At 45.0% G+C, this 24,916-nt stretch overlaps 1 protein-coding gene across 2 annotated transcripts in view; it reads left to right on the top strand.

Moving 5' to 3' along the window:
- Positions 1-24,916, top strand: part of BTAF1 (B-TFIID TATA-box binding protein associated factor 1) — a 99,421-nt gene that overhangs the window by 26,357 nt on the left and 48,148 nt on the right. For both annotated transcript variants that reach the window (XM_090056781.1, XM_090056780.1), the window contains exons 9-14: positions 18,103-18,192; positions 20,259-20,354; positions 20,442-20,618; positions 21,581-21,721; positions 21,861-21,985; positions 24,626-24,746. In XM_090056781.1, the coding sequence (XP_089912907.1) occupies positions 18,103-18,192; positions 20,259-20,354; positions 20,442-20,618; positions 21,581-21,721; positions 21,861-21,985; positions 24,626-24,746 (750 nt within the window). The remainder of the gene's footprint in view (positions 1-18,102; positions 18,193-20,258; positions 20,355-20,441; positions 20,619-21,580; positions 21,722-21,860; positions 21,986-24,625; positions 24,747-24,916) is intronic.

Here is a 24,916-nt window from a genome sequence, read left to right as displayed (position 1 = left end):
CTTTAAAAGCTGTGAACTATGTCTTATGATGCCTGTCTTTTGCGAAAGCTTGTTTTTCACCCTGCTAACACGCACTGGTATTAATAGCTGCCTTTGAGTGCTGCCAGAATAATTGTTCTTGGAAACCATCTGGATTGTCAGTCTTCAAATTTGTAATAATTTCTGGGTGGGCTGTCATACTAACAAGATAACATGGTAGGTTTTGGTTTTCTGCTTAGTGCTTCAATTGCAGGGGAGTGTACACTGTCTGCTATGTCCATACTAAGTACGAACTGTCAGCAAACTCTCTTATTTCATGGTTTGCAAGAAATTTTTTTTTTAGCTAAATTAGTCCCATGGGATTTCATAGATTTCATAGACATTAGGGCTGGAAGGGACCTCGGGAGATCGAGTCCAGGATTGTCAGTCTGTGGCCCTCGATAGATGTAACATTTGAAAATATTCCAAATGTCTTTGACACACTTGAAACACTGAGCATGCAGACTTTCATGGATGAAGAAACATTTCAGAAAATGAAGAACCTTCTTGAAGCACTTCTTGAAACATCTGTATGCTCTACACAAGATGGGGAGTTGCTTAATTTCTCCCCCCTCTGCTATCGGAGTGCTCTGTTCTCTGCCATCCTCCACCCACCCCCTCCTCCAAAAACACACTTGAGCTCTAGTTTCTTCAGAAGGCCAGGGACTGAGTTAGAGGGATTCCTAGCCCTGGAGGAGAATGTAAACACTTAAAACCAGTGTGTTCCACAATTCAGGCACCTTTCTTCTGGGGTGTATTTTTGCAATTTCTAAATTCCTAACTGCCTTTTCCACTACTCTATGGATTGACTGTCCCATCCTGAAAATAGCCTTCACTAAAAGCAGCCCTGTTTTCTTTCTTTGAGCATGGTGTGCTGATTGTCTGTCTGCTGCCTGAACTGCTCAAAGCAGGGCTTCAAATGGCAACAGAGCACGCAATCCAGAGGGAAAAGGAGCAGAAACATCAGCTCAACTATGGGGAAAGGTCTGGGGAGCCAAAAGTCAGCAAAAACTTATGCAAAGGGGAAACAAGTGGGTTTAAAATGCAAACTGTCCAATGTATTTATACAAGTGTAAGAGGTATGAGGAACACAAGGTGAGCTGGAAGTTGCAACCTGTGAAACGAATGATCCAATTGATATAAAAGCATTGGTGGGGTAAGCTCTTGTGACTGAAACATCATCATTGAGGGGTACAACATTTCAGAAGGATGGCATTGGGAGAAAGTGCTAACATTGCAATACATGGCAACAATGCATACGCTTTTTATTCCCTGATTGAGGAAGAAGGTAGCAAATCAGAGTGAATTTAGGTGGAGATGAACTGAAAGATACAGCATGAATATAATGGTTGGGATTTATTATAGACTACCAAGTCAGGAATAAGAGGTGGATGAGGCAGCCTTCAAAGAGGTGACAAAATTGTCCAAAAGTTTGGAAGAAATTCTGAGGGAAGAGTTTCAACATATCTGCTGAAAGAATCACAGTCAAAGTATTGAGAAAGTTTCTAATTTGTGTGGAGGATGACTAAGGGATCACTTATTTTGGATCTTGTATTGACTAATGGGGCAGAACTGGTGGAAGATGAGAGAGTGATCATGATAGAATTATGATCGTGACACTGGAAAAGTATGCAGTCAGCAAAACTGAAATCTGCAGGGATAAAATCAAGGAGGATAAGGTTTTAAAAAAAAAAAAAAATTCACCTGATGAGGCAAGCTTAAGGACAAAAAGAAGAGGTTCTATATATCTATAGATGTGGGTCCACTGTTAAATAGAGTGAACGCTTAACAGAAAATGCAAGGAAGACAGAGATATACTCAACAACTCCTTTGCCTTGGTCTTCAAGCTGAGGGATGAGATAACAAAGGAAATGGAACTTTTGATGGTCTGAATGAATGAAAGTCAGCAAGGCCTAATGAACTTCATCCATGGGTACTGAAGGAACTTTGGAAGAGGAGATCTTGAGTCCTGGGCAATAACGTTTAAAAAGTTGTGGGAGATGGGTGAGGTACCAGAGGGCTGGAAAAAGGCAAAAAAGAGAACCAGGAGAAGCGATAGACAGGTTAGCCTTACCTCAGTAGCCAGGAAGCTACTGGAATATACCATAAGGAGGTCCATTTGGAAGCACATAGAAGGAAATTTTGATCACAAGCAGCCATCATGGATTTACTCTGAATAAATCATGCCAAACTAACTTGATTTCCTTTTTTGACAAGCTAACTAGTTGAGTGGATGAAAGAAATGCTGGGAAATACGCTAATATTTGTCAAAAGGTATGTTGAAATTTGGAGTCCCATGTGACCTCATAAACAAATTGGCAAAATGTGGGCTAGAAAAAAGTAGTGTAGGGTGGATAGACAACTACCCCAGAAGCCACAAGCAAAAGGTAACTATAAATGGATCCATATTAGAATGGCAGGAGGTTGAGAGTGGAGTCCTCCAAGGCTCTGTCCTGGGCCCTGGGTACTGTGTTCATAATGATTTGGATGCTGGAATAGAGAGTTTCTTGATCAAACTTTGCAGGTGACTTTGAAATCAGGAAGGATTGTGAACACTGGAGGATGAGCAGGATTCAGAAGGATTGTAACAGATTGGAAAGCTTGGTAGGAGCTAACGGGATGAATTTCAGTGCTGACAAATGCAAGATGCAACCCCTTTTGGAATAATAATCAGTGCAGTACATTACAGGTATTGTGCAATTAACTGGTTAATTGCACAGTTACCTTTTAAGACCAACTACATATGTGAAAGATTTATCACACAGATGGCTCCAACCAGCTCTAAAGTTGGACTGAAAATGTGTACTAACTTTTTATAGCTGTTTGCTATAATTTGCTTTAATTTGCATGTGTATCAGGGTCTCCCCTGTGGCTGAGAGCCCCATCAGCTGCAGGAGTGCACCTTGCTCAGCGTGAAACCCCCAAGCCCTGGGAATTGTGGCTGCTGTGAAACCCCCCAAGACTCAGGGCAGGTGTGGGGGCTGGGGCAGTGAAACCCTTAGACCATACAGCTCTGTCTCATTTGCACATCTGGGGCTGAGAGCCCCAAAACTGACTGGGTGCCTGTTCAGTTCCAGAATCAAGAACCCTGCTTGTGAATGAAGGGCAGCTGGGGCTTGGAGTTCGGTCAGTTGCAGGGCTCTCAATCCTGGTTGTGTGTGGGGGCAGCGCAGGGCTGGGAGCTCAGTTGGTTAAAGGGCTCTTGGTCCCAGTTGTGCATGGGCCCCCTTGGCAAGGGGGGATCTCAGCTGTGGGAGCCTGATTCTTGCTAGTGCAGGGGGAGCCCACTCCAATGCCTCTGCACTAGCTGTAAGGCATGATTGGATGTGTGATCCTACAGTTGCACCTCTTGCTGTGACATGTAGCATGTCAGGAGGCACGATTGTATGGATCGCATGTTGGATCCAATTGCACCTTTTAACTTTTATGTGTAGGGGGGGATCCTCAAACACAAATACACCCTGCTGGATGGCAGCACTACAGAAAAGGATCTAGGGGCATTTTGGCATGTGTTGCTGATTCCAGTGCCATGTGCTTTTAATTAGCTAGCCATGCTAATTAAAAGCCCCTATGCATCCTGTAAATTGGCAGTTCAGTGTGCCTCCACATTTGAGAAAATTGTGGCAGTACATTTTGAACTAAAACATGTTTGCTGTACTTTAGTTCAAAGCGTACCACCGCCACTTCTCTAAGTGTGGAGGCATGCTGTGCTGCTGATGCAGGTGACATTCAAGGCTGTTGAAGCACATTTAATTTATGTATTCCAGCAGACCCAATTAACAGAGTGCTCCAACATATTGCGTTTCCAGCACATCGGAGCAGGCTCCTCACATGTTTCCAAGTGCCCTAGGAGTCTTAGTGGGTCATACTCATACGAGTCTTCAGTGTGATACAGCTGCACAAGTTTTTTGTTTTTTTTTTTAGTTTCACTTTTTGTTGGGTTTTCTTTTCTGCTCTTATTTTTGGTGTTTCTAGCTTTTTGAGAGAGTTTACCTGTTCTTTCCTTTATGAGTAGAAAAGGGTGGGAAAGCAACAGCTCTTTTCTCACATTTTTGTGCATGCGTTTTTGTTTTAGTGTGTTCTCCTCTTTTGGAACCACTGTTTGTCATTCTGAAGACATTTTAGCCTAGATCATTCCCTGTTGTAAAAATGGTTGTACGCTAATTTTTACCGGTTGACAATCTCATCCATGAATATTAGTAAATACTCTGCTTGAGAATGGGATAATTTTATGCCGTCTTCAAATTTAGCTCTTTCATAGAAATTCTTCTAGCAATTGACTATATTTACTCACATACAAGACAAGGTTTGGGGTGGGGGTTGGTTCCAGTCAGGAAGGGTGGAGAGAAGCTTTTTTTTTTTTTTTTCCCGTGTGTGTGTGTATTCACATACAAAGAAACCTCACTAAATTGTCTATCACTTAAGCTGCTGCCAAAATCAGCGTGTGCATAATAATGGAAACCAACTATGAAGTTGGTTGAATTTAGCCAGCACGGAGCATGACTGTAAAACACATGGCCAAAATTGGGCAAACCATACTGATGGGAACCTATAGCCTGTCTGAATAAAATATATGGTAGTGCCCATTGTTCTCATTCCTGCCCCCTCCCTAGTCATGGTGAGCCACTACTTTGAATACATTTCAACTTCATCTTCACTCCTAAAGCTGAACTGTGCCTTTCTTCACCACTTCCAACGATTCCTGTTTTTTTTACCAGCCTTAAATGTCTGGCAGACTTCACCAGACAGGGCCGCAAGCAGTTCACCCAGGATCCCTCTGTTGGCCTCTCTCTCAGCCTGTCTCATGGCTAGTATGCCCCTGCTCTCCATGAGGTGAAGCTGGACCAGGTTGCATCGCATATAAACGCTTGGAGGATACCGGGACTTTGTGACAAGAACACTGTTTCAGTCCTGAGTAGGGGACCAATTAACACATGAATCCTTTGTGGGGAGTGTCTGAAGTACACACAGAGCAGTGCTGAGCTGTGGGATTACTATAGCTTGAAACGCTGTTGACTGTGCTGGGGCCTAGCCCCATGAACTGTATGGTAAATCATGAGCCTTTTGGGTTAATATTTGTATTCTATATAAGTTTGTACTCTATAAGTAGGTACTGCTGCTTAAAAATGTGCTTATGGAGTATGTATGCTAAAACATGCACCAGTTTCAAAAGTAAAATGCATCAATACTGGATGAACTAAGCCTATGGGTATCTGATGTAACTTGCCTATATGGTAAATTGTTTGTTGGCGTTTTTCAGTTTTGGCCCTTGCTTCCAAGTGTGAATGGGAGAGCAGGGTCTGACAACAAGGGAGGTGGGGGAAGGAACAGGCTGCAGGGTGGAAGTGATTGGGGGGGGGGGGAGAGCAAGAGGGTTACTTGACCCCCCCCCGATTTTCTTTTCACTGCTCCAACAGTGGGAGGGGGTGAAGTTCAAAGTAAACCACCAATTAGATTCTATACCTAGCAATTTATAACAAATTTAGGAACTTTCCATATATAAAATGACCCCCAGTAGTTAGATTCTATATTCAGGATCATCCTGTATTTTGAGTAAGTATGGCAGTATTTTCAGTTTCTACTTGTCCACTGAATTACTCCCATCAGTATCTCTTCTTAGATTTTACCTTTCCACCTACATGTCAATGTGGATGCTTCTATATCATCTTTACAGAGGAAAGCTTATTTAGAAGTTCTGGCTAGATTGCCAAATGTGCTTACAAAAATGTGAAATCTTACAGCATGAAACATACTGATTTAAATGTTAAACTATTACTTTAAACATTTTCAATAATGAGACTGGTGTGTAAAAAAATTGATTGCGTGCTCTTAATGCTTGCTGACAATGACTGTGGTCTCTGCATCACTGCTTTTGCCTGTTGGTCTGTCAGCTTTCAGACACTGGAGCTGACATGAAAGGTTCTGGGTACCTGTCTTTTGTGTACACAAGAACTTTGATACTGAAACACCAGATGGCCCCTCCAGTCCAATAGTAGATCCACATAATAAATGCTTTGGAGGAGATCAGCAGTGTATGGCCTACAAGCCACAGAGGTCAGATCCAGCCCAGGGATGCACAGCAGCCATTAGAAGAGGCATCCCCAGGGTCCCTCCTCTGTCTGCTACTTCCAGTGTATTCCTGTTCCATGTCTCATCTATCCCCTCTACAGCATCTGCTGACTTTATTCCTCCCTTTACCCCACCATCAGACTTGCAGCTCTTTATAATCATGGGCCACAAGAATTGGTGATACTTATACTAGACGCTAAGTTGGGACTGCAGAGTGTTGAAAAGGAATGGGTGGGATCAGTGGCCCACAGTGGTGACTGGATTGCAAGCAGTAGTTTGCTATTCATAAAGGTTGCCAACCCCTGCTTTAGACAATGAGCTGCATGAGCATGTCACATCTATAGTAAATCATATCTGCCCTGGCATCATAGGTTTATTGATGCTGTGGGTACATCCTTGACTGGGTCTATTCAGGGTTGCCAGCTGTCCTCGGACAATCTCTTTAAAGAGCTAAAAACCCTTTTTCCCCAAAGCTTGGCAGGGAAGGGGGAGATTAAGCTGTCATTAATAAGCAGGGATCCTGGTTTTCTCCACTTAAGAGAATTTTGATTTTTTTTTATCAAAATCCCTGTCTTTCCACAATTAGAATCTAGGTGTCAGTTGAACATAATGTCTTATTGATGTATTTTACAATTTTTTAAAGCAATATGAGGCTACCAGTCAATCATTATAATAAAATACCTATATATTTTGGCATTTGATTTTGGTTTTTTTATTATGGAAAAGCAGAACTCCTCCTTCCCTCACCAGAACAGGGGTACAGCACTGTGTGTGTCCCTGCTGCTTGGTGGCATTGAGCAGCCCTGATGCATCATAGGCCCTCGCCCCCAAGTCCTGCCAGTGTCCTCATTCCTGATCTGCAGCTCCCTACCCCTAGGGCCAAGCCAAAAAAAAAGAGCATCACTTAAATCAAGGCTGCCTTCCAGAGCAGATGCTCATTTCTTCTGCCAAGGGGCTCTTTAGGCCTGCAAGAAACTTCACATGCTGGTAGCAAAACACCTGCAATCTGTCCTGGCTGAAAAAAACAAACCATTTGATAGCTTGTGACGTGATCCAGGTGCAATTTCTGCTAACAAATCTGTGCTGAGAAGGCAGGGGGCGGGGAGGAAGAGCCTGTGGTAGTTCTAGGCAGCAGAGCTTGACTGAAAGAGTTCATACTGGGGCTGGGCTGAAGTCAGACACCCAAGTTGCTCTCTTACTAGTCTCAGCAAAAAATTGGCAGTATTCCTGTGCTCAGAAGTGCTTCAGCCTGTGCCAGGTGGTCCCATGATGTCTTAGAATCAGAATCATAGACAATGAGTGCTGGAAGGACCTCAGGAGGTCACCTACTCCAACCCCCTACTCAAAGTAGGGCGATTCCCCCAGCTAAATCATCCATCCCAGTGTATGGTGCTGGATTGTCATAGCAAGTTTGGACAAGGAGCTGAGTAGGTGTCAATGGCTTTCCTGAAAGTGACACTTCTGTTCCTAGGTTGGCTTGCACTCCCCATACAGTTAATTAAAGGAATACAATAGGCGCACTGGAGGTGTTGAGCAGGACAACCCCTCACCCTGGAGTGCAGAGAACAGATGATAGGACTATAAGTGGAAGAGCAGGGGAGGAATCCTGCCCCCTCCCCATTGCTGTGCATGAGATCTGGGAGCTCAGCAGCAGTGTCTTAGGCTTGATTTGGATGCCTAGAAGCCTCATGCATCCTGCTCCTGGTCTGCCCTTCCTGGCAAGCATGGGGGAGGATCCTGACAGGCAGCCTCAGGAATCCAAGCAGCCTTACGCTTCACAGGTTTGGGGAGGAGGGAAGCCTTCCCCAGCAGCAGCCCTTCTGGAGTGGGGCAGGGTACCAGTTGCCTTCTTACTTTGCTGCCAGGTGAGGTGGCCCCTATGCCTCACCCAGAAGCAAGGCAAGTTTGCAAGGCAGGCAGGATGGAGCTGCTGCTGTCCATGATGAGAGCTGTGAGCAACTCAGCGCTGTGCTGTCACTGTGTGGCATCGAAGGAGCCTATGCTCAGCACCCTGGGAGAGCTGGAGTTGCCGGCAGCTTGCGGGCAGTTCCACTATCCCTCCCTTCCCCTTTCTCGCTTGTCCTCCCCCCTTGCAGCATTGTTCCCTGCCAGTCCTGCTCCTTTCCTTCCTCTCTAGTCTATGGGGTCCCCTTGCTGCTTTGCTGTCCTCCTCTGGGTCTCACTTCCACCCCTCCCCACCCACCCCCATCAGTCCCTTCCACAGTTTCCCACTTCAAAGGGAAAAATCCAGGTTTTTCTCCAGGAAATGGAAAATCCAGATCCCTGTTTAATAATTTAAGAAACCATGAGGTTGGATACAAATGCAACAAAGCGGATAAGTGCCACCTTGTGTTTGAGCAGGAGTGCAGCTCAGTGCCTCTGGAGGGTTCAGTGCCCTCCATCAGAGCTTTGTAGCCCATGGGAACCTCCTTTTCCACTCCCTGCACAATTTCCTCGTGCTGCAGCTGCATCCTGTTGGCCTTCACATGCTTATAATGGCTGCTTGCCTCACAGGTAGTCAGGGCAGTGCAGCCCATGGGCAGTCTGAGGAGCTGGATGGGATGTAGAGGGGCTGGTGTGGCTAAGACAGAGTTGCAGGGTTCAGAGGGAGAGGTGGCAGGTGAAGGTCTGTGCAGTGGAAGGTTTGTTTATGGGTCTGGATCTTGCTGTTTGGGGGTCACTTTTGGGTGGTGTAGGTGATAGATCCCCCCAGAGAGCAGCCCTGGATGAGTCTCCCTCCCCAGTAGGTTGGGCTAGGTGATAGTTCCCTGGGTTAGTTTGGTAATGACTGACTGTAAGTAAAACCCAAACAGTTAATGGGCAGTGGTTAAGGTTTACTATAAGGCTGTATGTTTATCCCTTTTTCCCTTCTAATAAACCCAGTTTTAGTTGAATGCCATGTATGAATGGGAAAGTTTGTTCATTTTAGAATACAGAGTTTAAACTTATTTTTCCAGGTTTCTGGGTGGGTCTCATTAGATTTAGAAAGTTGGTCTTAAACCCCTAAATTTGAAACCTGCCCTTGCCATTGCTGTTTGGGCCTGGCAGAAGGGTTATATTTTATATCATGTAAAACATGTCAGTAAAAAATGTTTTTCGGTTAACCAAAAAAAAAAAAATCTTTGAGTTTTGACAACTCTGGTTGTATTTGATAGCTCCAACCTGATCTATCCTTCATTAATTTGTTTAATCCCTTTGTGAACCTGGCTGTACTGTTGGTCTCTACCACCTCCTATGCAGTGAGTTACACAAATTCATTATGCACTGTTTGGAGGGAAAAAAATAGAAGTATGAACTTCTTCCTTGTTTTAAATCCATCTCCGGCTAATTTCGGTGGGTGTCATCTTGTTCTTGTATTCTGGTACTTTTGTGATTTAACGATTCCCTATTCACTTTATCTACAACTTCCAGAATTTTATAAATGCCTGTCATATTAGGTTACACCCAAGGGTACTCAGAGAGCTGGCAAGCATCATAGCTCAGCCCCTGGCACAGATGTTTGAGAGCTCTTGGCGCTCTGGTGAAGTGCCCAATGATTGGAAGAAGGCCAATGTCATGCCTATCTTCAAGAAAGGGAGGAAAGTAGGTCTGGCAAACTACAGGCCCAACAGCCTGACCTTTATTCTGGGGAAGGTCTTGGAAAAGATTATCAAAGAGGCCATTCTTAACAGACTTGCTGAAGGCAATATCCTGAGGGATACCCAGCAATCTCATTTCCTTTTATGACCAGGTGACATCGCCTGGACAAGGGGGAAGAGATCGACGTTGTATACCTTGACTTTAAAAAAGCCTTTTATCTGGTATCCCACGGTCACCTTTTGGCTAAACTGGCTAACTGCGGCATCAACCTCACCACGATCTGCTGGCTGGGGAATTGGCTCTGCGGTAGGACCCAGAGGGTGGTGGTCGATGGGAGCCAATAGTCTTGGTGCACTGTAACCAGTGGGGTCCCACAAGGCTCTGTCCTAGGGCCTATACTATTTAACATGTTCACCAATGATGTGTCAGAAGTAGACTGGCCAAGTTTGCCGACAACAACAAACTCTGAGGTAAAGCATCCACACCTGCGGACAGGAGGGTGAGCCAGGTGGATCTTGACAGGCTCATAAAATGGGCGGATGAGAACCTAATGGTGTTCAACACTGAAAAATGCAAGGTTCTCCACCTTGGGAGGAAAAACCTGCAGTATGCTTATAGGCTCAGCAGTGCTAAGTTGGTTAGCATTACAGATGAAAGGGGCTTGGGGTTCATGATTGACTACAAGATGAACATGAGCCTTCAATGTGATGCTGTGGTTAGTAAAGCTAGCAAAACACTGGCTTGCATCCATAGATGCTTCTCAAGCAAATCCCGGGACGTCATTCTCCTGTTGTACTTGGCCTTGGTGAGGCTGCAGCTGGAATACTGTGTCCAGTTTTGGACTCTGCAATTCAAAAAGGATGTGGAGAAGCTTGAGAGGGGGCAGAGGAGAGCTACACGCATGATCAGAGGTCAGGAAAACAGACTTTATGATGAAAGGCTGAGTTCCAGGCTGAAGAGTCCCATGGCTAAGCGCAGGCTCAGGAGTGATTTGGTGGCCACCTACAAATTTATCGGGGTACTTATCAGGATCTGGGGGAATGTCTGTTCACCAGAGCACCCCAAGGAATGACGAGATCAAACAGTCACAAACTCTGCTGCGACTGATTCAAGCCGGACATAAGAAAGAACTTCTTCACTATCCGAGCCCCCAGGGTTTGAATTAGGCTGCCACTGGAGGCAATTCAAGCACCCACTTTGAACGCTTTCAAGACGCATTTGGATGTTTATCTTGCTGGGATCCTATGATCCCTGCTGACTTCCTGCCCTGGGGCAAGGGGGCTGGACTCAGTGATCCTCCAGGGTCTCTTTCAGCCCAAATGTCTATGAAATATGAAATTTCCACTCCTCCCACCCCTTTCTTGCTCTTCTATTTTCCAAGCTGAAGAGTTGTAGTACAGCAGCTGCACTATAGCCTTGATCATTTTGCTCTTCTAGGTACCTCTTCTAGTTATACTACGTGGTGGTGTTTTGGTTTGCTTGTTTTAAATGTGAGCAGCAGAACTGTATATAGTATTCAAGATATGCATGCACCATGTAACCTCTTATGTCAGAAAATGTTTAGGTTGCACTGTGTCCAGATTGACCTCTCTATTATCTTTGCTCTCAAGTACAGCTCGTTAATTTTGTAATCTTGTTGGAAAACTGATATATAGTTACAGCTGGAGTAAGTTGCTTTTTTGAGGGATTTGTGTTTCCATTGGTTTCATCGTCTTTTGCGGGAACAATAAAGGCCATCATGGTAATACTTAGAGTACTATCTTGTTGAGCAGGACTCTTATTTTCTGTTATGTTTGTCTCAATTTCTATCTTTTATCACCCCTGCAACCCATTAAATTCCTGCATCACAGTTCAGCCTGGTCAGATACAACTATGAGCAGTAAGACTCCCCCATTAAATTGGCTGGAATCTGAACTATATGGACAAATAAGATTTTCATATAGTTATAGTATATAGTTTCTGGCTAATGGAAGGGTGGAGGCAGGACCTAGCATCGATGATACTTTAGTTGTGATGGAATTAAGTATAGTGCTACTTGTTTAGATGAATGCATGTGTTTTTATCTGTTCTTTGTAAATGGTTCTAAAAATGAATTCAGTTTTTGACCACATGCAAGGCAGCTACAAACCTTCTGTCTTTTATCCCTCCAACTTCTGTGAAACCTTCTACTTCCTGATTTTAACCTGTTCCATCAGGTGTCAGAAAGAACAGAAATAAATGCATTCTCATCCAATATCACTATCCTAATGGAAAGTTGGAATAGAAACCACAAACTCCTTGGAGTTTCCATACTGCATATTCCATACTGCATAACCTGGGGGCACTGGGTATGTTTATACTTTTGTAGAGTTCCTGGGAGCATTGGTAAGAAGCATATTAAGCTTAAATCTAAGACTTCTTCATGTATACCAAGCCCAGGAAGGAGGTAGTACAGCTGCCATGAGCATGTTCTCTACCACCATTCAAAAGATATGTCTCAGGTCTGCTGCTTGAGAGGTGACATCAGGATGCTCATGGTGGCTTTGCTTCCTCATTTCCAGGTTTGGCATTTGTGTAGCAGGAACAGGTTTGTATTGTGTGTGCTTCTTGGCAGAGCTCTTGGGAGCATTGCAGGAGTGATATAAACATGTTCATAGATTCATAGATGCTAGGGTCGGAAGGGACCTCAATAGATCATCGAGTCCGACCCCCTGCATAAGCAGGAAAGAGTGCTGGGCCTACATTACCCCAGCTAGATACACATCCAACCTTCTCTTGAATACCCCCAGGGTAGGGGAGAGCACCACCTCCCTTGGGAGCCCGTTCCAGAGCTTGGCCACTCGAACTGTGAAGAAGTTCCTCCTAATATCTAATCTAAATCTGCTCTCCTCCAGCTTGTGGCCATTATTTCTTGTAACCCCCGGGGGCGCCTTGGTGAATAAATACTCACCAATTCCCTTCTGTGCCCCCCTGACGAACTTATAGGCAGCCACCAGGTCGCCTCTCAACCTTCTCTTGCGGAGGCTGAAAAGGTCCAGTTTCTCTAATCTCTCCTCATAGGGCTTGGCCTGCAGGCCCTTAACCATACGAGTGGCCCTTCTCTGGACCCTCTCCAGGTTATCCGCATCTTTCTTGAAGTGCGGCGCCCAGAATTGCACGCAGTACTCCAGCTGCGGTCTGACCAGCGCCCGATAGAGGGGAAGTATCACCTCCTTGGACTTATTTGTCATGCATCTGCTGATGCACGATAAAGTGCCATTGGCTTTTCTGATGGTTTCATCACACTGCCGACTCATGTTCATCTTGGAGTCTACTAGGACTCCAAGATCCCTTTCCACTTCCGTGCCACCCAGCAGGTCATTTCCTAGGCTGTAGGTGTGCTGGACATTTTTCCTCCCTAGATGCAACACTTTGCATTTCTCCTTGTTGAACTGCATTCTGTTGTTTTCTGCCCACTTGTCTAACCTGTCCAGGTCTGCTTGCAGCTGCTCTCTGCCCTCCGGCGTGTCCACTTCGCCCCATAGCTTAGTGTCATCTGCAAACTTGGACAGAGTACATTTCACCCCCTCGTCCAAGTCGCTGATGAAGACATTAAAGAGTATCGGTCCAAGGACCGAGCCCTGCGGGACCCCACTGCCCACACTCTTCCAGGTCGAAACCGACCCATCCACCACAACTCTCTGGGTGCGACCCTCCAGCCAATTCTCCACCCACCGGACTGTGCAGTCATCCAAGTCACAGCCCCTTAACTTGTTCACCAGTATGGGGTGGGATACCGTGTCAAAGGCCTTCCTGAAGTCCAAGTATACGACATCCACCCCTCCTCCTGCGTTGAGGCGTTTTGTGACCTGGTCATAAAAAGAGACTAGATTGGTCAGGCACGATCTACCTGCCACGAACCCGTGCTTGTTTCCCCTCAGCATAATTTGTCCTGCCAGGCTCTCACAAATGTGAGCCTTGATGATTTTCTCAAAGATTTTGCCAAGGATGGAGGTGAGACTGACTGGCCTATAGTTACCCGGGTCCTCCTTCCTCCCCTTCTTGAAAATGGGAACCACATTGGCCCTTTTCCAGTCCTCCGGGACTTGACCCGTGCGCCACGAGTGTTGAAATATTGCCGCCAGTGGCTCTGCAATGATGTCGGCCAGTGCCTTCAGTACCCTCGGATGGAGCTCATCCGGGCCTGCCGACTTAAAGGCATCCAGTTCCTCCAAGTGACCCTGCACCACCTCAGGGTCCACGCATGGAAGTCTGGTGCCTTGCTGCTGCCTCCCTACACTCCCAGTGAGAGACTTGTCATGCCTCTCACTTAGGAACACTGAGGCGAAGAACTCGTTGAGGAGTTCAGCCTTGTCCCCTCTGTCCGTCACCAATTGTTTCTGCCCATTTAGCAGGGGTCCTATTCCTCCCTGGGCCTTCCTTTTACTCCCTATATATCTAAAAAACAATTTCTTATTGTCTTTTACTTGGGTTGCCATCCTCAGCTCCATGGTAGCTTTGGCCTGTCTAACTGCCTCCCTACAAGCACGAGCAGAAGAGGTATATTCCTCTTTGGTGATCTCTCCCTGTTTCCACTTTTTATGTGCTCCCCTTTTGGCCCTTAGTCTCCCCAGGATTTCTCTGGTCAGCCAGGGAAGCCTCCTGGCCCCTTTCCCTCTTTTACCTCGCACGGGGATCGTCTCGCTTTGTGCTCGAAGGATAGCTTCCTTAAGGCACAGCCACCCTTCTTGGGCTCCCATCATTTCAAAACTACTACTCTGCAGTGCGTCCTTCACTAATCGCCTGAGTTCACTGAAATCAGCTTTCCTAAAGTCCAGCACGTTCACCCTACTGGTTACCTTACCCACTCGACGCCTTATGTTGAATTGTACTTTTAGGTGATCACTGTCCCCCAGATGGCTACCGATCTGTAGGTCCCCTACTATGTCATCCCCCGTTGCCAATACCAGATCCAGTAAGGCATTCCCCCTAGTGGGACCATGTACCTCCTGCTTCAGGTGGAGGTCCTGTACACAGGTTAGAAACCTGCGTGAGCGGTGGGACTTTGCTGTCTGTGTCTCCCAGCAGATGTCCGGGTAGTTTAGGTCCCCCATGACCACCGCCTCTTTAGCTTTTATGGTCTCTGAGAGTTGCCTCAGGAGCCCCAAATCTATTTCTTCCCCTTGATGTGGGGGTCTGTAGCAGACCCCTACCACCAAATCCTTTTCTCCTTGCCCCCCATGTAGCCTAACCCACAGTCCTTCTACTTCCTCATCCTTTGATTCTGTCTTGATGAGGGTTGATGTATATTGCTCCTTAACATAGAGCGCAACCCCTCCCCCCCTTTTCCCCACTCTGTCCTTTCTGTACAATCTATAGCCCTCAATATGTACCGCCCAGTCGTGGGATGGATCCCACCAGGTTTCCGTCAGCCCCACTAAGTCGTAGTCGTTTAGCGCAACCAGGAGCGCTAGTTCATCCTGCTTGTTCCCCATGCTCCTAGCATTAGTATATAGGCACTTGAGCCCTGTGACTGGTGCTTTTGCTACCCCCTCGCTCCAAGTCCTAAAGGGCTTTTTGTCCCTAACCTTCCCGTTCCTTACCTGTGCCATATTGCTGTCCACCCCCTGCCTTTCACGTTCCCAAAGCTCTCTTTCTTCAGGCTGGGCTGCCCTTGTGGGTGCCACCTGGTTTGGTGGTCCACAGCCTCCCCCACCCTCATCTTCCCCTCCCCCCGACGAGCCTAGTTTAAAGCCCGCCGGAGGAGATCCGCCAACCTGGAAGAAAACACACGCTTACCTTTGGGGGACAGGTGAAGCCCATCCCAGCTGAGCATGTCCCTCGTTGTAATGTGTGAGTCATTGTCCAGGAAGCCGAAGCCTGCCTCGAGACACCACTGCCGAAGCCGCCAGTTGGTCTCTCGGATGCAGTTCTCATGCCGTCTTCCACGTCCGTTCACTGGTAGGATGGAAGAGAATACCACCTGTGCACCAAATTCCCTCAGCACGCTGCCGAGAGCCTGGTAGTCCGCCATCAGGTGATCGGGGGTTCTCCTGGCCGCATCATTAGTACCCACATGGACAAGGACCATGGGGTAGTAATCGGTGGGCTTGATCCTGGCCTGGATTACCTCCGTCACATCCTGAATCTTAGCTCTTAGTAAATGTTCTCAACTCATGCCAGGTTTCTTGCTGATTCCAATCTCTGAAGAGCATTAGGTATTTTACTACTTACTCAACACTCTGGCACGTTACATAACAAAACTGGACAGGAAATTTTGTGCCATTTCTTGTAAGGTTGCTTGTGAATTGGCCCACGATCACATCATGGATCATAATATAGAGATGAGGCAATCGGTTTGTCACTGCTTTCTGAGCAACCCTGGATTTCTTCCTCTATTTGAAGTGCCAGTACTTATTTTAGTTTTAGGAAGGTATTTCTCTAGTTGTGGGTATTGAGTCATCTGTTTTAGACAAATTTCAGAGGGAGCACCCAATATTAAGTTAACTTGATAATTTTATGTCAGAGATGCTTGGCCCACAGAGCCATGCCATCTGCTCTGTAGGGATTCCTCATATGTCTGAAAATGTGATGGTGGGGCACTGGTAGCAGCAATTGCTGCTCCCCTGCCATCAACCCTGTGAGCCAGATTGTGCTCTGTTAGCTTAGTGTGCAGAGGTGGCCCAGGGCCTGGTCCAGGCATACAGGGGCTGGCTGAAGACAGCATGGGTCCCAGGGTGGATGGATGCAATGCAGGGTCCTGATCTAGTTGGGAGCATGGGGCCAAGGAAGGTGGTCCTGGTCCTTGTGGCCCTATCTGGTCTGCAGACTGGCCACATGCCACATCTGGTGTGCTGCAGCAAAAGGTTGCGCACCCACCACAGAGATATGGGATAACTTGTGAGAGCCACTAGACCCACCTTAAAAGTCTTTGCTCATCAGAATTGGGCATCCCATGAGGGATGGGAAAAATCACTTCTTACTTTCTTGTTCCTTTTGTGGTAGGGACTTAACTGTGGCTTGTAAAAGGTTGTTTGGAATAACCTGGCTCTGGTCCAGTGCAGCCTGGGTGGCTTTCCTTACACCAAGGCCAGGTAAATAGGAGGTGCACCCACATCAGTGCTGCTTCTGTCAGTCCCTTGTACCCCAACGCCAGGTATCCGCAAGCTGCGTCTGTGTTGCTGCCACTTCTCAATTCTTCCCTCCCTTCTGACTGTGGTACATGTGCAGGTGGAAGCTGCGCAGCTCCCCACTGGCTGAAAGTTGTGCACTGGCCAGAGCCTAGGAGGGTGTCAGCAGGGAGTGAAGTGGGGAGAGTTGCAGCTATGTGAATGCAGCTTGCAGATACCTGATCCCAGTATAGGTCTTCACTGGCTGGAAGCTATATCTGCAATGTAGCTGGGGAGTAATGGGTTGGGAGAAGTGGTGGCAAAGTCACCTGTTGCTGACATGTCACAACACCCAGCCCGTGTTAGTCTGGAGCCAGGAAAAGTACAAAACTGAAGATACACCTGGTGGCTGCCCAGCCCTAGCATGGGCATAGGTAAAGCCCTCCAGTTTTGCAGGCCAAATGTTACCAATCCGTGTGTTATAATGTTGCCATATTTTCTGTAATTTCACCCTTCTATCATCACTGCAGAGGTTGCAGCTGTGATTTGGTGTTGTGTGTTATTTTCAAGACTTGGATTATTTTAGTTTTGGTGGTTATGTTGAAAACTCACTGGTTTGCCTTTATTTTTAGTTGTCATTAATAAAGTCACTGCCTGTATTTCTTAGTACTTGGAAATTGAATGAGAAGGCTTAGTCTGCTGAGAGATTCTAAATCTAAATTGCCACTGGTTTTGTGGGGTTTTTTTTGGTTGCGGAGAGAAAATCAATCTTGTATTAGTAAGAAGATAGGAGTCACTCTTAGTTACGTTGTTTGAAAATAAACAGAATTACGGGTAAGTAACTAATTTTGAGGTTCCTTAGTGCTTTCTATTGCCCACCCTTAATACAGGTAGAAAGATTTCGTCTACCATATGGTTAAAGATTTTGTTCTAAGTATCCATTCAGTATAAGGAAAAACATTTTGGTATAAGAAAACTTGTTGAAATACCTTTCTCTAAGAGTACTCTCCCATTCCTGTGATGTAGAAGTGTTTATGTTTGTCTTAATGTCTTCCTCTATTATCAAACTTTGCAGAAATGCTGCAGGCTTGTCTCCAGTTACTCCTGCCCATATGTAGTTTGTGCATATGTACAAACCTTACCTTAAAATAACACCACGTCTGCAGCATTCAAAATCTTTGTACTGGAAAAGAAAAAAAAAATCAGATTTTTAACTACCTTCTGATGGATTGATTTGCTGTAATTTAATTTAGTTGACATCATAGTATTTGTGTAAATTTCTGTTCCTAATGATTTAGGAACTAACTTTTTTTTCCTCCCCCATCCCTCCCCCCTTTCACTTTTTTTTTTTTTTTTTTTTTTTTTTTAGGTTCGGCATGGTGCAGGCACTGGGCTGAGGGAAATACTTAAAGCACATGGGAAAAGTGGTGGTAAAATAGGAGACAGTACATTAGAAGAGGTAAAATATAAGTGTATGGCAGATGTTAACCAGCTTCTTGACATGAAAACTAAGCAATGGAATGAAACTAACCGATATTTAAATGTGAGAGGGAGAAAAGGTATCTTTTGTAAACTGCAGAACTTCTCTTCCCTTCTCTTGGCAATACTGAAAATCTATTTACTGGCATTTTTAGGACTGTGGGAGGGTGTTCAAGGTGTAAGGTGCTAATTGCTTAATTGAATGATAAAAAAATATAATTGAAATGATTAAAATGATCCAGCATGGGGCAGTCCCAGAGTCCAGGACACAGCTGTCACCTACCCAAGTGGGCTGGGCCAAAACCAGTCCCTGGAATCTGGACCATCACCTGACACCCAGAGGCAGATCTGAGGCTGGGGAGCCCAATCCTGGGAACCCTGTGGAGTGGGGGTGGAGACAAGTGCAGCTCCCAGCTGTGTCTCATAACCTTTTCAACAAAGTGTTCTGAGTTACAAGGTTATCCCAGACCAAACAGAAGTTCACTGTTGCTTCCAGTGGGGAGGGAAATCTAGCTGGGGCTGGGAGCCTGGGACCAGGTTCCCATAGCAGTGGCTGGGGTGCTCTACCAGTGCTGGCTGTTTTCAGAATGGGACGGGGGGAAAGGCAGTGGAGGGAGCTCATTTTTGGGGCTCCCCAGTTGGTGCTGAAGAGTGGGGTGGTTGAATTGAAGCTCCTGCACCTCAGGTGGGGGGAGCTCCAGTACTCTTGCCCCATCCTCCAGGGGTGACTGAAAATCCCCCAAGCTGAACTCCCTCTGTTCCCTTTCTCTCCTCCCATTCTGAAAACAGCAACAGGCTGGAGGTAGCACAGATGCAAGTTACAGAAGATGCTACATTTTGAAACATCTGTCTGAGATCTCATGCTGTGCGGGGTGTCAGACTTTTACCTGGTCAGCCGTTTTTTAAGCTGTCTGCAGCTGTGCCCTTGTGTTTGGTCACAGCTATAGACTCTTTTCTGTGGCCAGATTGGGCAAAAACAATCACATCTGTCTGCACCCTGGGATGGTTAAAAACTGTGCATGCCACCCCACTGGGGTTTTGACAGTAAGCTGATTGTTGGCTCAGGCCAGAGACCTGACTGGGGTCGGTTCCAGACCCTGGTTTGGTCCCCAGCCCCAACTGACAATCAGCTGATTGTGTATACCCAACTTTTGATTTATTCCTGATCCCAGGCTCCCCCTGCTCTGGCAATGTTTAGGTTCGGGGATTAGAGTCCAAAACATGCATCCTGCCATTAGTAAATTTGGAGGTGGGGTTTGCCTATATAGCTAGCCCCTCCCATACATTATCTGTATGATCTTGTATGCTGCTGCCAGACTTTCGCATAAAGATGTGACGGAATCTGACCAGTCATCCCAACAATCATGCCTTCTGCCATACCATTAAAAATAAATTACTTTTGGGCATCAAGTTATGACACAAAGTAGAAGCAACAAAAAGCAACTGAGAGCTGGTATTCTAAATTTTGTTTTTAACTACATCTTTACAGGTTTTTAAAATAAAATTAAATAAATTTGTAGGTAGAATCTCTAGGCCACAGGTGTCAAGCACGTATGTGGTATGGCAGGAAGCGCAATTGTTGGGATCTCTGGTAAGATCCAAACACAGGTTCAAGTGAATGTCTGTCAGCAGCATGAGTGATCAAATTGTATGAGATAATTTGTGGAGGGGCTAGACAGGCAAACTCCAACCTAGAACCAGGATCCAAGATTGCTCCTTATATCCATTGCTATTATTGGAAGCACAGTAACTTATCTTCTGTGACATGCATCATACTTTTGTTTGTGTGCGCAGGAGAACCTCTGCATAGATTACAGGTAGAGCTAACTGCCTGTACAGAATTATTGAATGCTGAGTACTTTGGATCCCCTACAATATGAATTTCATTGTCAACTGTTTAGATTTTTTTTTAATCCAGTCATAATAAATATTTAAATTGTACGTTACCCTCTATGAATTTACATTAAAAATTGAGTAGTATTTTTATGAATGAATGTAATCTGTTTAACTTTTTCTCTTTCATTTTTTAAATTATTTATTGAACAGATGGCTCAACAACATCAGGAGTGGTTGGAAGACTTGGTTATTAGACTTCTTTGCGTCTTTGCATTAGACAGGTTTGGAGACTTTGTTTCAGATGAAGTAAGTGTCAAAACGTAGACTGCTAAATCTATTTCCATGGTAAACTTCATACAGAAATATCTGTGTTGATCATTTGCTATATCCTAGGTTGTAGCACCAGTACGCGAGACCTGTGCTCAGACTTTGGGAGTGGTATTGAAGCATATGAATGAGACTGGAGTTCATAAAACCGTGGATGTTCTTCTGAAGTTGCTCACGCAGGAGCAGTGGGAAGTTAGACACGGTGGCCTTCTAGGAATAAAATATGCTTTGGCAGTCCGTCAGGTAATCATTTATTTTGGGGCTTTTTTCCTGTTCAAAGTCAGTATAGTTAAGACTGTACAGAAGATGAAGGTGTGGTTGTAGGACAGAGAAGCATGCTCTAGCTGGCATGGAAAGCAGTTGTACTGAAGACATAGTGACACACTGCCTGAACACACTGGGCATGTTCTTGGATTGTTAGTCCACTCTGAAGCCCATGCTGCCATGCCTTCTGTACTATTGCTACTTGTAGCAGCTAAATTAAAGCAATTATAGGCATGCTTACCTGAGCTATAACTGCACTTGTTTTTGCTGTGTAGACATTTCAGCACTACAAGATCTTTACAAGGTGGTATGTGAACTTGCCTTGTAGAAACCTATGTCTAAGATATGTGACCTATTAAATACATTTTGGTGGTGGAATCTCTAGGACCATGAAGCCCCATAACCTATTGCCCATTGACCTAATCCCATGTGTGGACCCCAAGGGTGTGTGCTGCCTGTTGGTTCTGGTTCCCGGGTGGGCCTGGGCAGGTTCGATATATGGATGGAGGGGGGCGGTGTCAGGTCATGGGCCTGATCCAGCCTGTGGACTGGCTCCATGCCACTTACCCAGCCTGCGACGCCAGATGAGTTTGACTCTCCTGTTCCAGACTTACTCTCTCTTTTTACCTTTCATAAAGCAGAACTGAGAATTTTTAGCACTCCAGAATAGTGGAGGTAGTAAGGAGTAATTATAGAAAAACATGAGGAATGGCAGACTTTGCTATGAGCAAAATCAAATGCAGGTAAGATTAACTCCTTTTATAAGGAGTTAATGTCATCTTTTTCCAGGAGTGGTAGCTCCTTTTTAAATTTAGACTATTCCTGGGTCTGCCTTCCTCTTGTTTACACAACCAAATTGGTTAAAAAAATAGACATTGAGAAGGTGGTCAATTTTGAATGCTTCCGTATTTTGTCTAAAATATTTTATTTTCTTTTTGCAGGATTTGATAAATAGCTTATTGCCTAAAGTTTTGCCTGCAATAATTGACGGTCTCCAAGACTTAGATGATGATGTCCGAGCTGTTGCTGCAGCATCCTTGGTACCAGTAGTAGAAAGCCTTGTTCACCTTCAGTCACAAAAGGTAAATGGGATGTGGGTTTTGTCAGCATTTTTACTATGGATCTGAATAGAAGAGCAACATTGATAGTGTGGTGCACACTTTCTAATTGTGTGACTTTATTTTTACTTGTAAATTCTGCCCCTTTGCTTATTCTCCTTAGGTGCCTTTTATTCTTAATACATTATGGGATGCTCTTCTGGAGTTGGATGATCTAACAGCTTCCACAAACAGTATCATGACACTTCTCTCCTCCCTTCTAACTTATCCTGAAGTCCGAAAATGCAGGTAATTTCATCGATTTCATAGACATTTGGGCTAGAAGGGACCCCAGAGGATCACTGAGTCTAGCCCCCTGCCCCAGGGGCAGGAAGTTGGCAGGGATCATAGGATCCTAGCAAGATAAGCATCCAAATGTGTCTTGAAGGCATTCAAAGTAGGTGTAACCTCAAAATGTATTGTCTATGTAAGATGGGTTTTAAAGCTTGAAAAGATACTACTTGTGAAACTGCAGTTCTGCAGTAGAATTCGTAATCATGCTGTCTTAATGTTGATCAAACCTGCTGGCTCTAACGGGAGAATTAAAGACATGTATAGACTGCTACTGGGTGGTCTAACTGGCAGCCTCTGGGACACAGGCCCATGAGGGGTTAAGTTGTGACTCCTGGCTGCTGCTCCCTGTGTTGCTGCTGGGGGTTCTGGGCTCTCCTTTCTTTCTCCAGCTTTTGCTGCCTGCCCCTGCCCTAGGTTGCAGGGCAGCGTGACATGGGGAGTAGAACTGAGTCCAGATGTGCACAAGACATCTCTGGGCAGTGTATGTGGGAGAAACTGTGTAATGGCAGATTTAATTTTCATTATATTTTAGGGGTTAAAATATAAAATGTAAAGTAGTAGGGATATGTGGGCAGCTAGTAAATCTGGAAGGGGGTGTGCAGTAAGAAAAAGTTTGAGAACCTCTGGCCTAGGGCATGGGCTGGTAGCCTTTTGTAAGCTGCTGACTAGGACCACGTAGAGTAGGCCAGGTGACTTCAGCAGCCAGGTGACTTTAGCTGTGCATCCAGAGCAAAAGGTTTTCCTGCACCTGTGCTGGGGCTAGGCGGTAGGCAGTGCCATTGCTTCTCCCAGATTCCCCACCCATCCTTGCGCTCACCAGATGGAATGTGAGCACAGCTTCTAGCCAGTAGAGAACTGAGCTGCAGCTGGACTGCTGAAAGCTGCATTTGCATTACTGCCACTGCTTCTCCCCGCCCCCTGGCTGCAGCGCAACTACAGCTGGAAGCAGCCCAGCCCTGGTACAGTTCCTTGTTGGCTGGAAGTTCTGCCTGAGCTGCTGCTCAGGGGGAGCAGGAGCAATGCAGGCACAGCCTCCAGCCTTCTGGCTACAGTTCAGCTCTTTGCTGCTCAACCTTAGCACAGGCATGGGCAGAGGCAAAGTTCTCTGGCTCTGCAGAACAGATCCAGAAGCTCCGTGGGCTGGATTTGGCATGCTGGTTGTAAGCTGCTGACCCTCGGCCCAAAGGATATTGGTAAATGTACCCCTTTCTCCCCAGTCCTTTTGTCTTTTTTGCCTGCTTGATTAAATGTTGTTACAACTGTAGCTGTTGTAAAAAGAAAGGGTCAAACATAAGAAAAAAATGTCTCATCATTCCCACTCGTGTTGCTTCATGTCATTTGGCAGAACAGTAACAATCAACTTTTTTCATCTACTAGAGAACAGTTTAGTGGTAAAGACTGACTGCTTTTAAGAGAAGCTTGTCTGTGGAAAAAATGTAATTAGTGAAAGGATCAACTGTGGGTATTTTGGGAAATTAAATTGAATATAATTTCTACAAAAACAATCCTCTCTGCTTCTACCGTCTACATTTCTAGCCCTTCTTGTCTTGGTTTGCTGTCTCCCTCCTTTTTCACTTTTTTCTTTCTCCATTTCTGTTTCTTTCCATCCCACAACCACATGTGCCTGCTTTTCATTCACAGAACCAAAAAATGACATGTAAAATTGTGGTTACTGCCTATTAAAGCATTAGTGAAATGTTTCAAATTAATCAGAGCTTTATTAATAAAGTTTTGGTTTTTTTTTTTTTAATTTGAAGTGGAAGCTTTTCTTTATGTGACTTCATCACAGTAATTTACTGTTTCCTTTTAAAAGGTTAAATTCATAATAGCCAAGGAATCCAGTAATTTTTGACAGTGGGAAAATTAAGAAAAAATCTTCCTGGGGGCTTTCACTGGAGACTATCTAGTATTCTTCTAAAGGAAACAAAACTTTAAATTATGGAATGACTTCTTTAAAAGTCAGTGTATCTTTTTGTCAAAAATTCATATAGAGATGGTTGTCATAATTTATATGTTGAGATAAGTAGCCCCTTTGCAAATGTTATCCTTGTTCCTGACCTGTACTATTATTCATAACACTTATTTTCCAATAATTAAGGCCAGTGCTGAATCTCAAACTCCAAGTTAAGGCTGCAACTGTCATTAACACAGCCCATTATGCCATATATTGGTGATTAGATCAGTTGATATTTAAGAACTCTTATTTTGTTTGGGAATTCATATAGCTAAGTAATAGTTTCAGTTTCTACTCCTAACTTCACAAAAATTAAAACACAGAGGCTAACTTTTACAGTGATGTTTGCTTATTTCTGGGTAAATGATTAGAGATGGAGCGAGCATACTTGTGTTGAAGGAGCCAGAGCAACCACCCATATAAATATAATAGGACCTCACTATTTATTAACTGGCAAATTTAGTTTATGCAAATTGAACACATGGTATTTTAAAACCAAGCAAAGGTGCAACTCAAAATAAACTGTTGACCACCATCATGAAGTTATAGCTTAATGCTGTACTCTGTATCTGAAGGTACAATTGACTGACTTGTGTGTGTATCTTTTTCCCTGCTGCCTCTGTGTCCATGCTATTTACCAGTATCCAGCAGTCGCTTACAGTTTTGGTCCCACGTGTATGGCCATTCTTGCATCACACCATATCATCTGTTCGAAAGGCAGCATTGGAAACTTTATTCACACTATTATCCACCCAAGACCAGGTAAGAACTTGCAGTACCACTTAACTGTTAACATGTAGATGTAAGTGATGATTTGCGAGTCCGTTTAGGACTCAAATACTTACAGAAAATGTTTGTAGCTTATTTCTGCTATAATATTCCATAATAGAAGAACCTAAAATAATGTATGTTTAAACTACATCATATGTTGA

This window comes from Crocodylus siamensis, chromosome 7 (genome assembly GCF_052110815.1).
Source record: "Crocodylus siamensis isolate JL-2025a chromosome 7, ASM5211081v1, whole genome shotgun sequence".
Lineage (NCBI taxonomy): Eukaryota > Metazoa > Chordata > Crocodylia > Crocodylidae > Crocodylus > Crocodylus siamensis.
The sequence above is the reverse complement of the archived record's forward strand: the minus strand, read 5'-3'. Positions and strand labels throughout refer to the sequence as shown.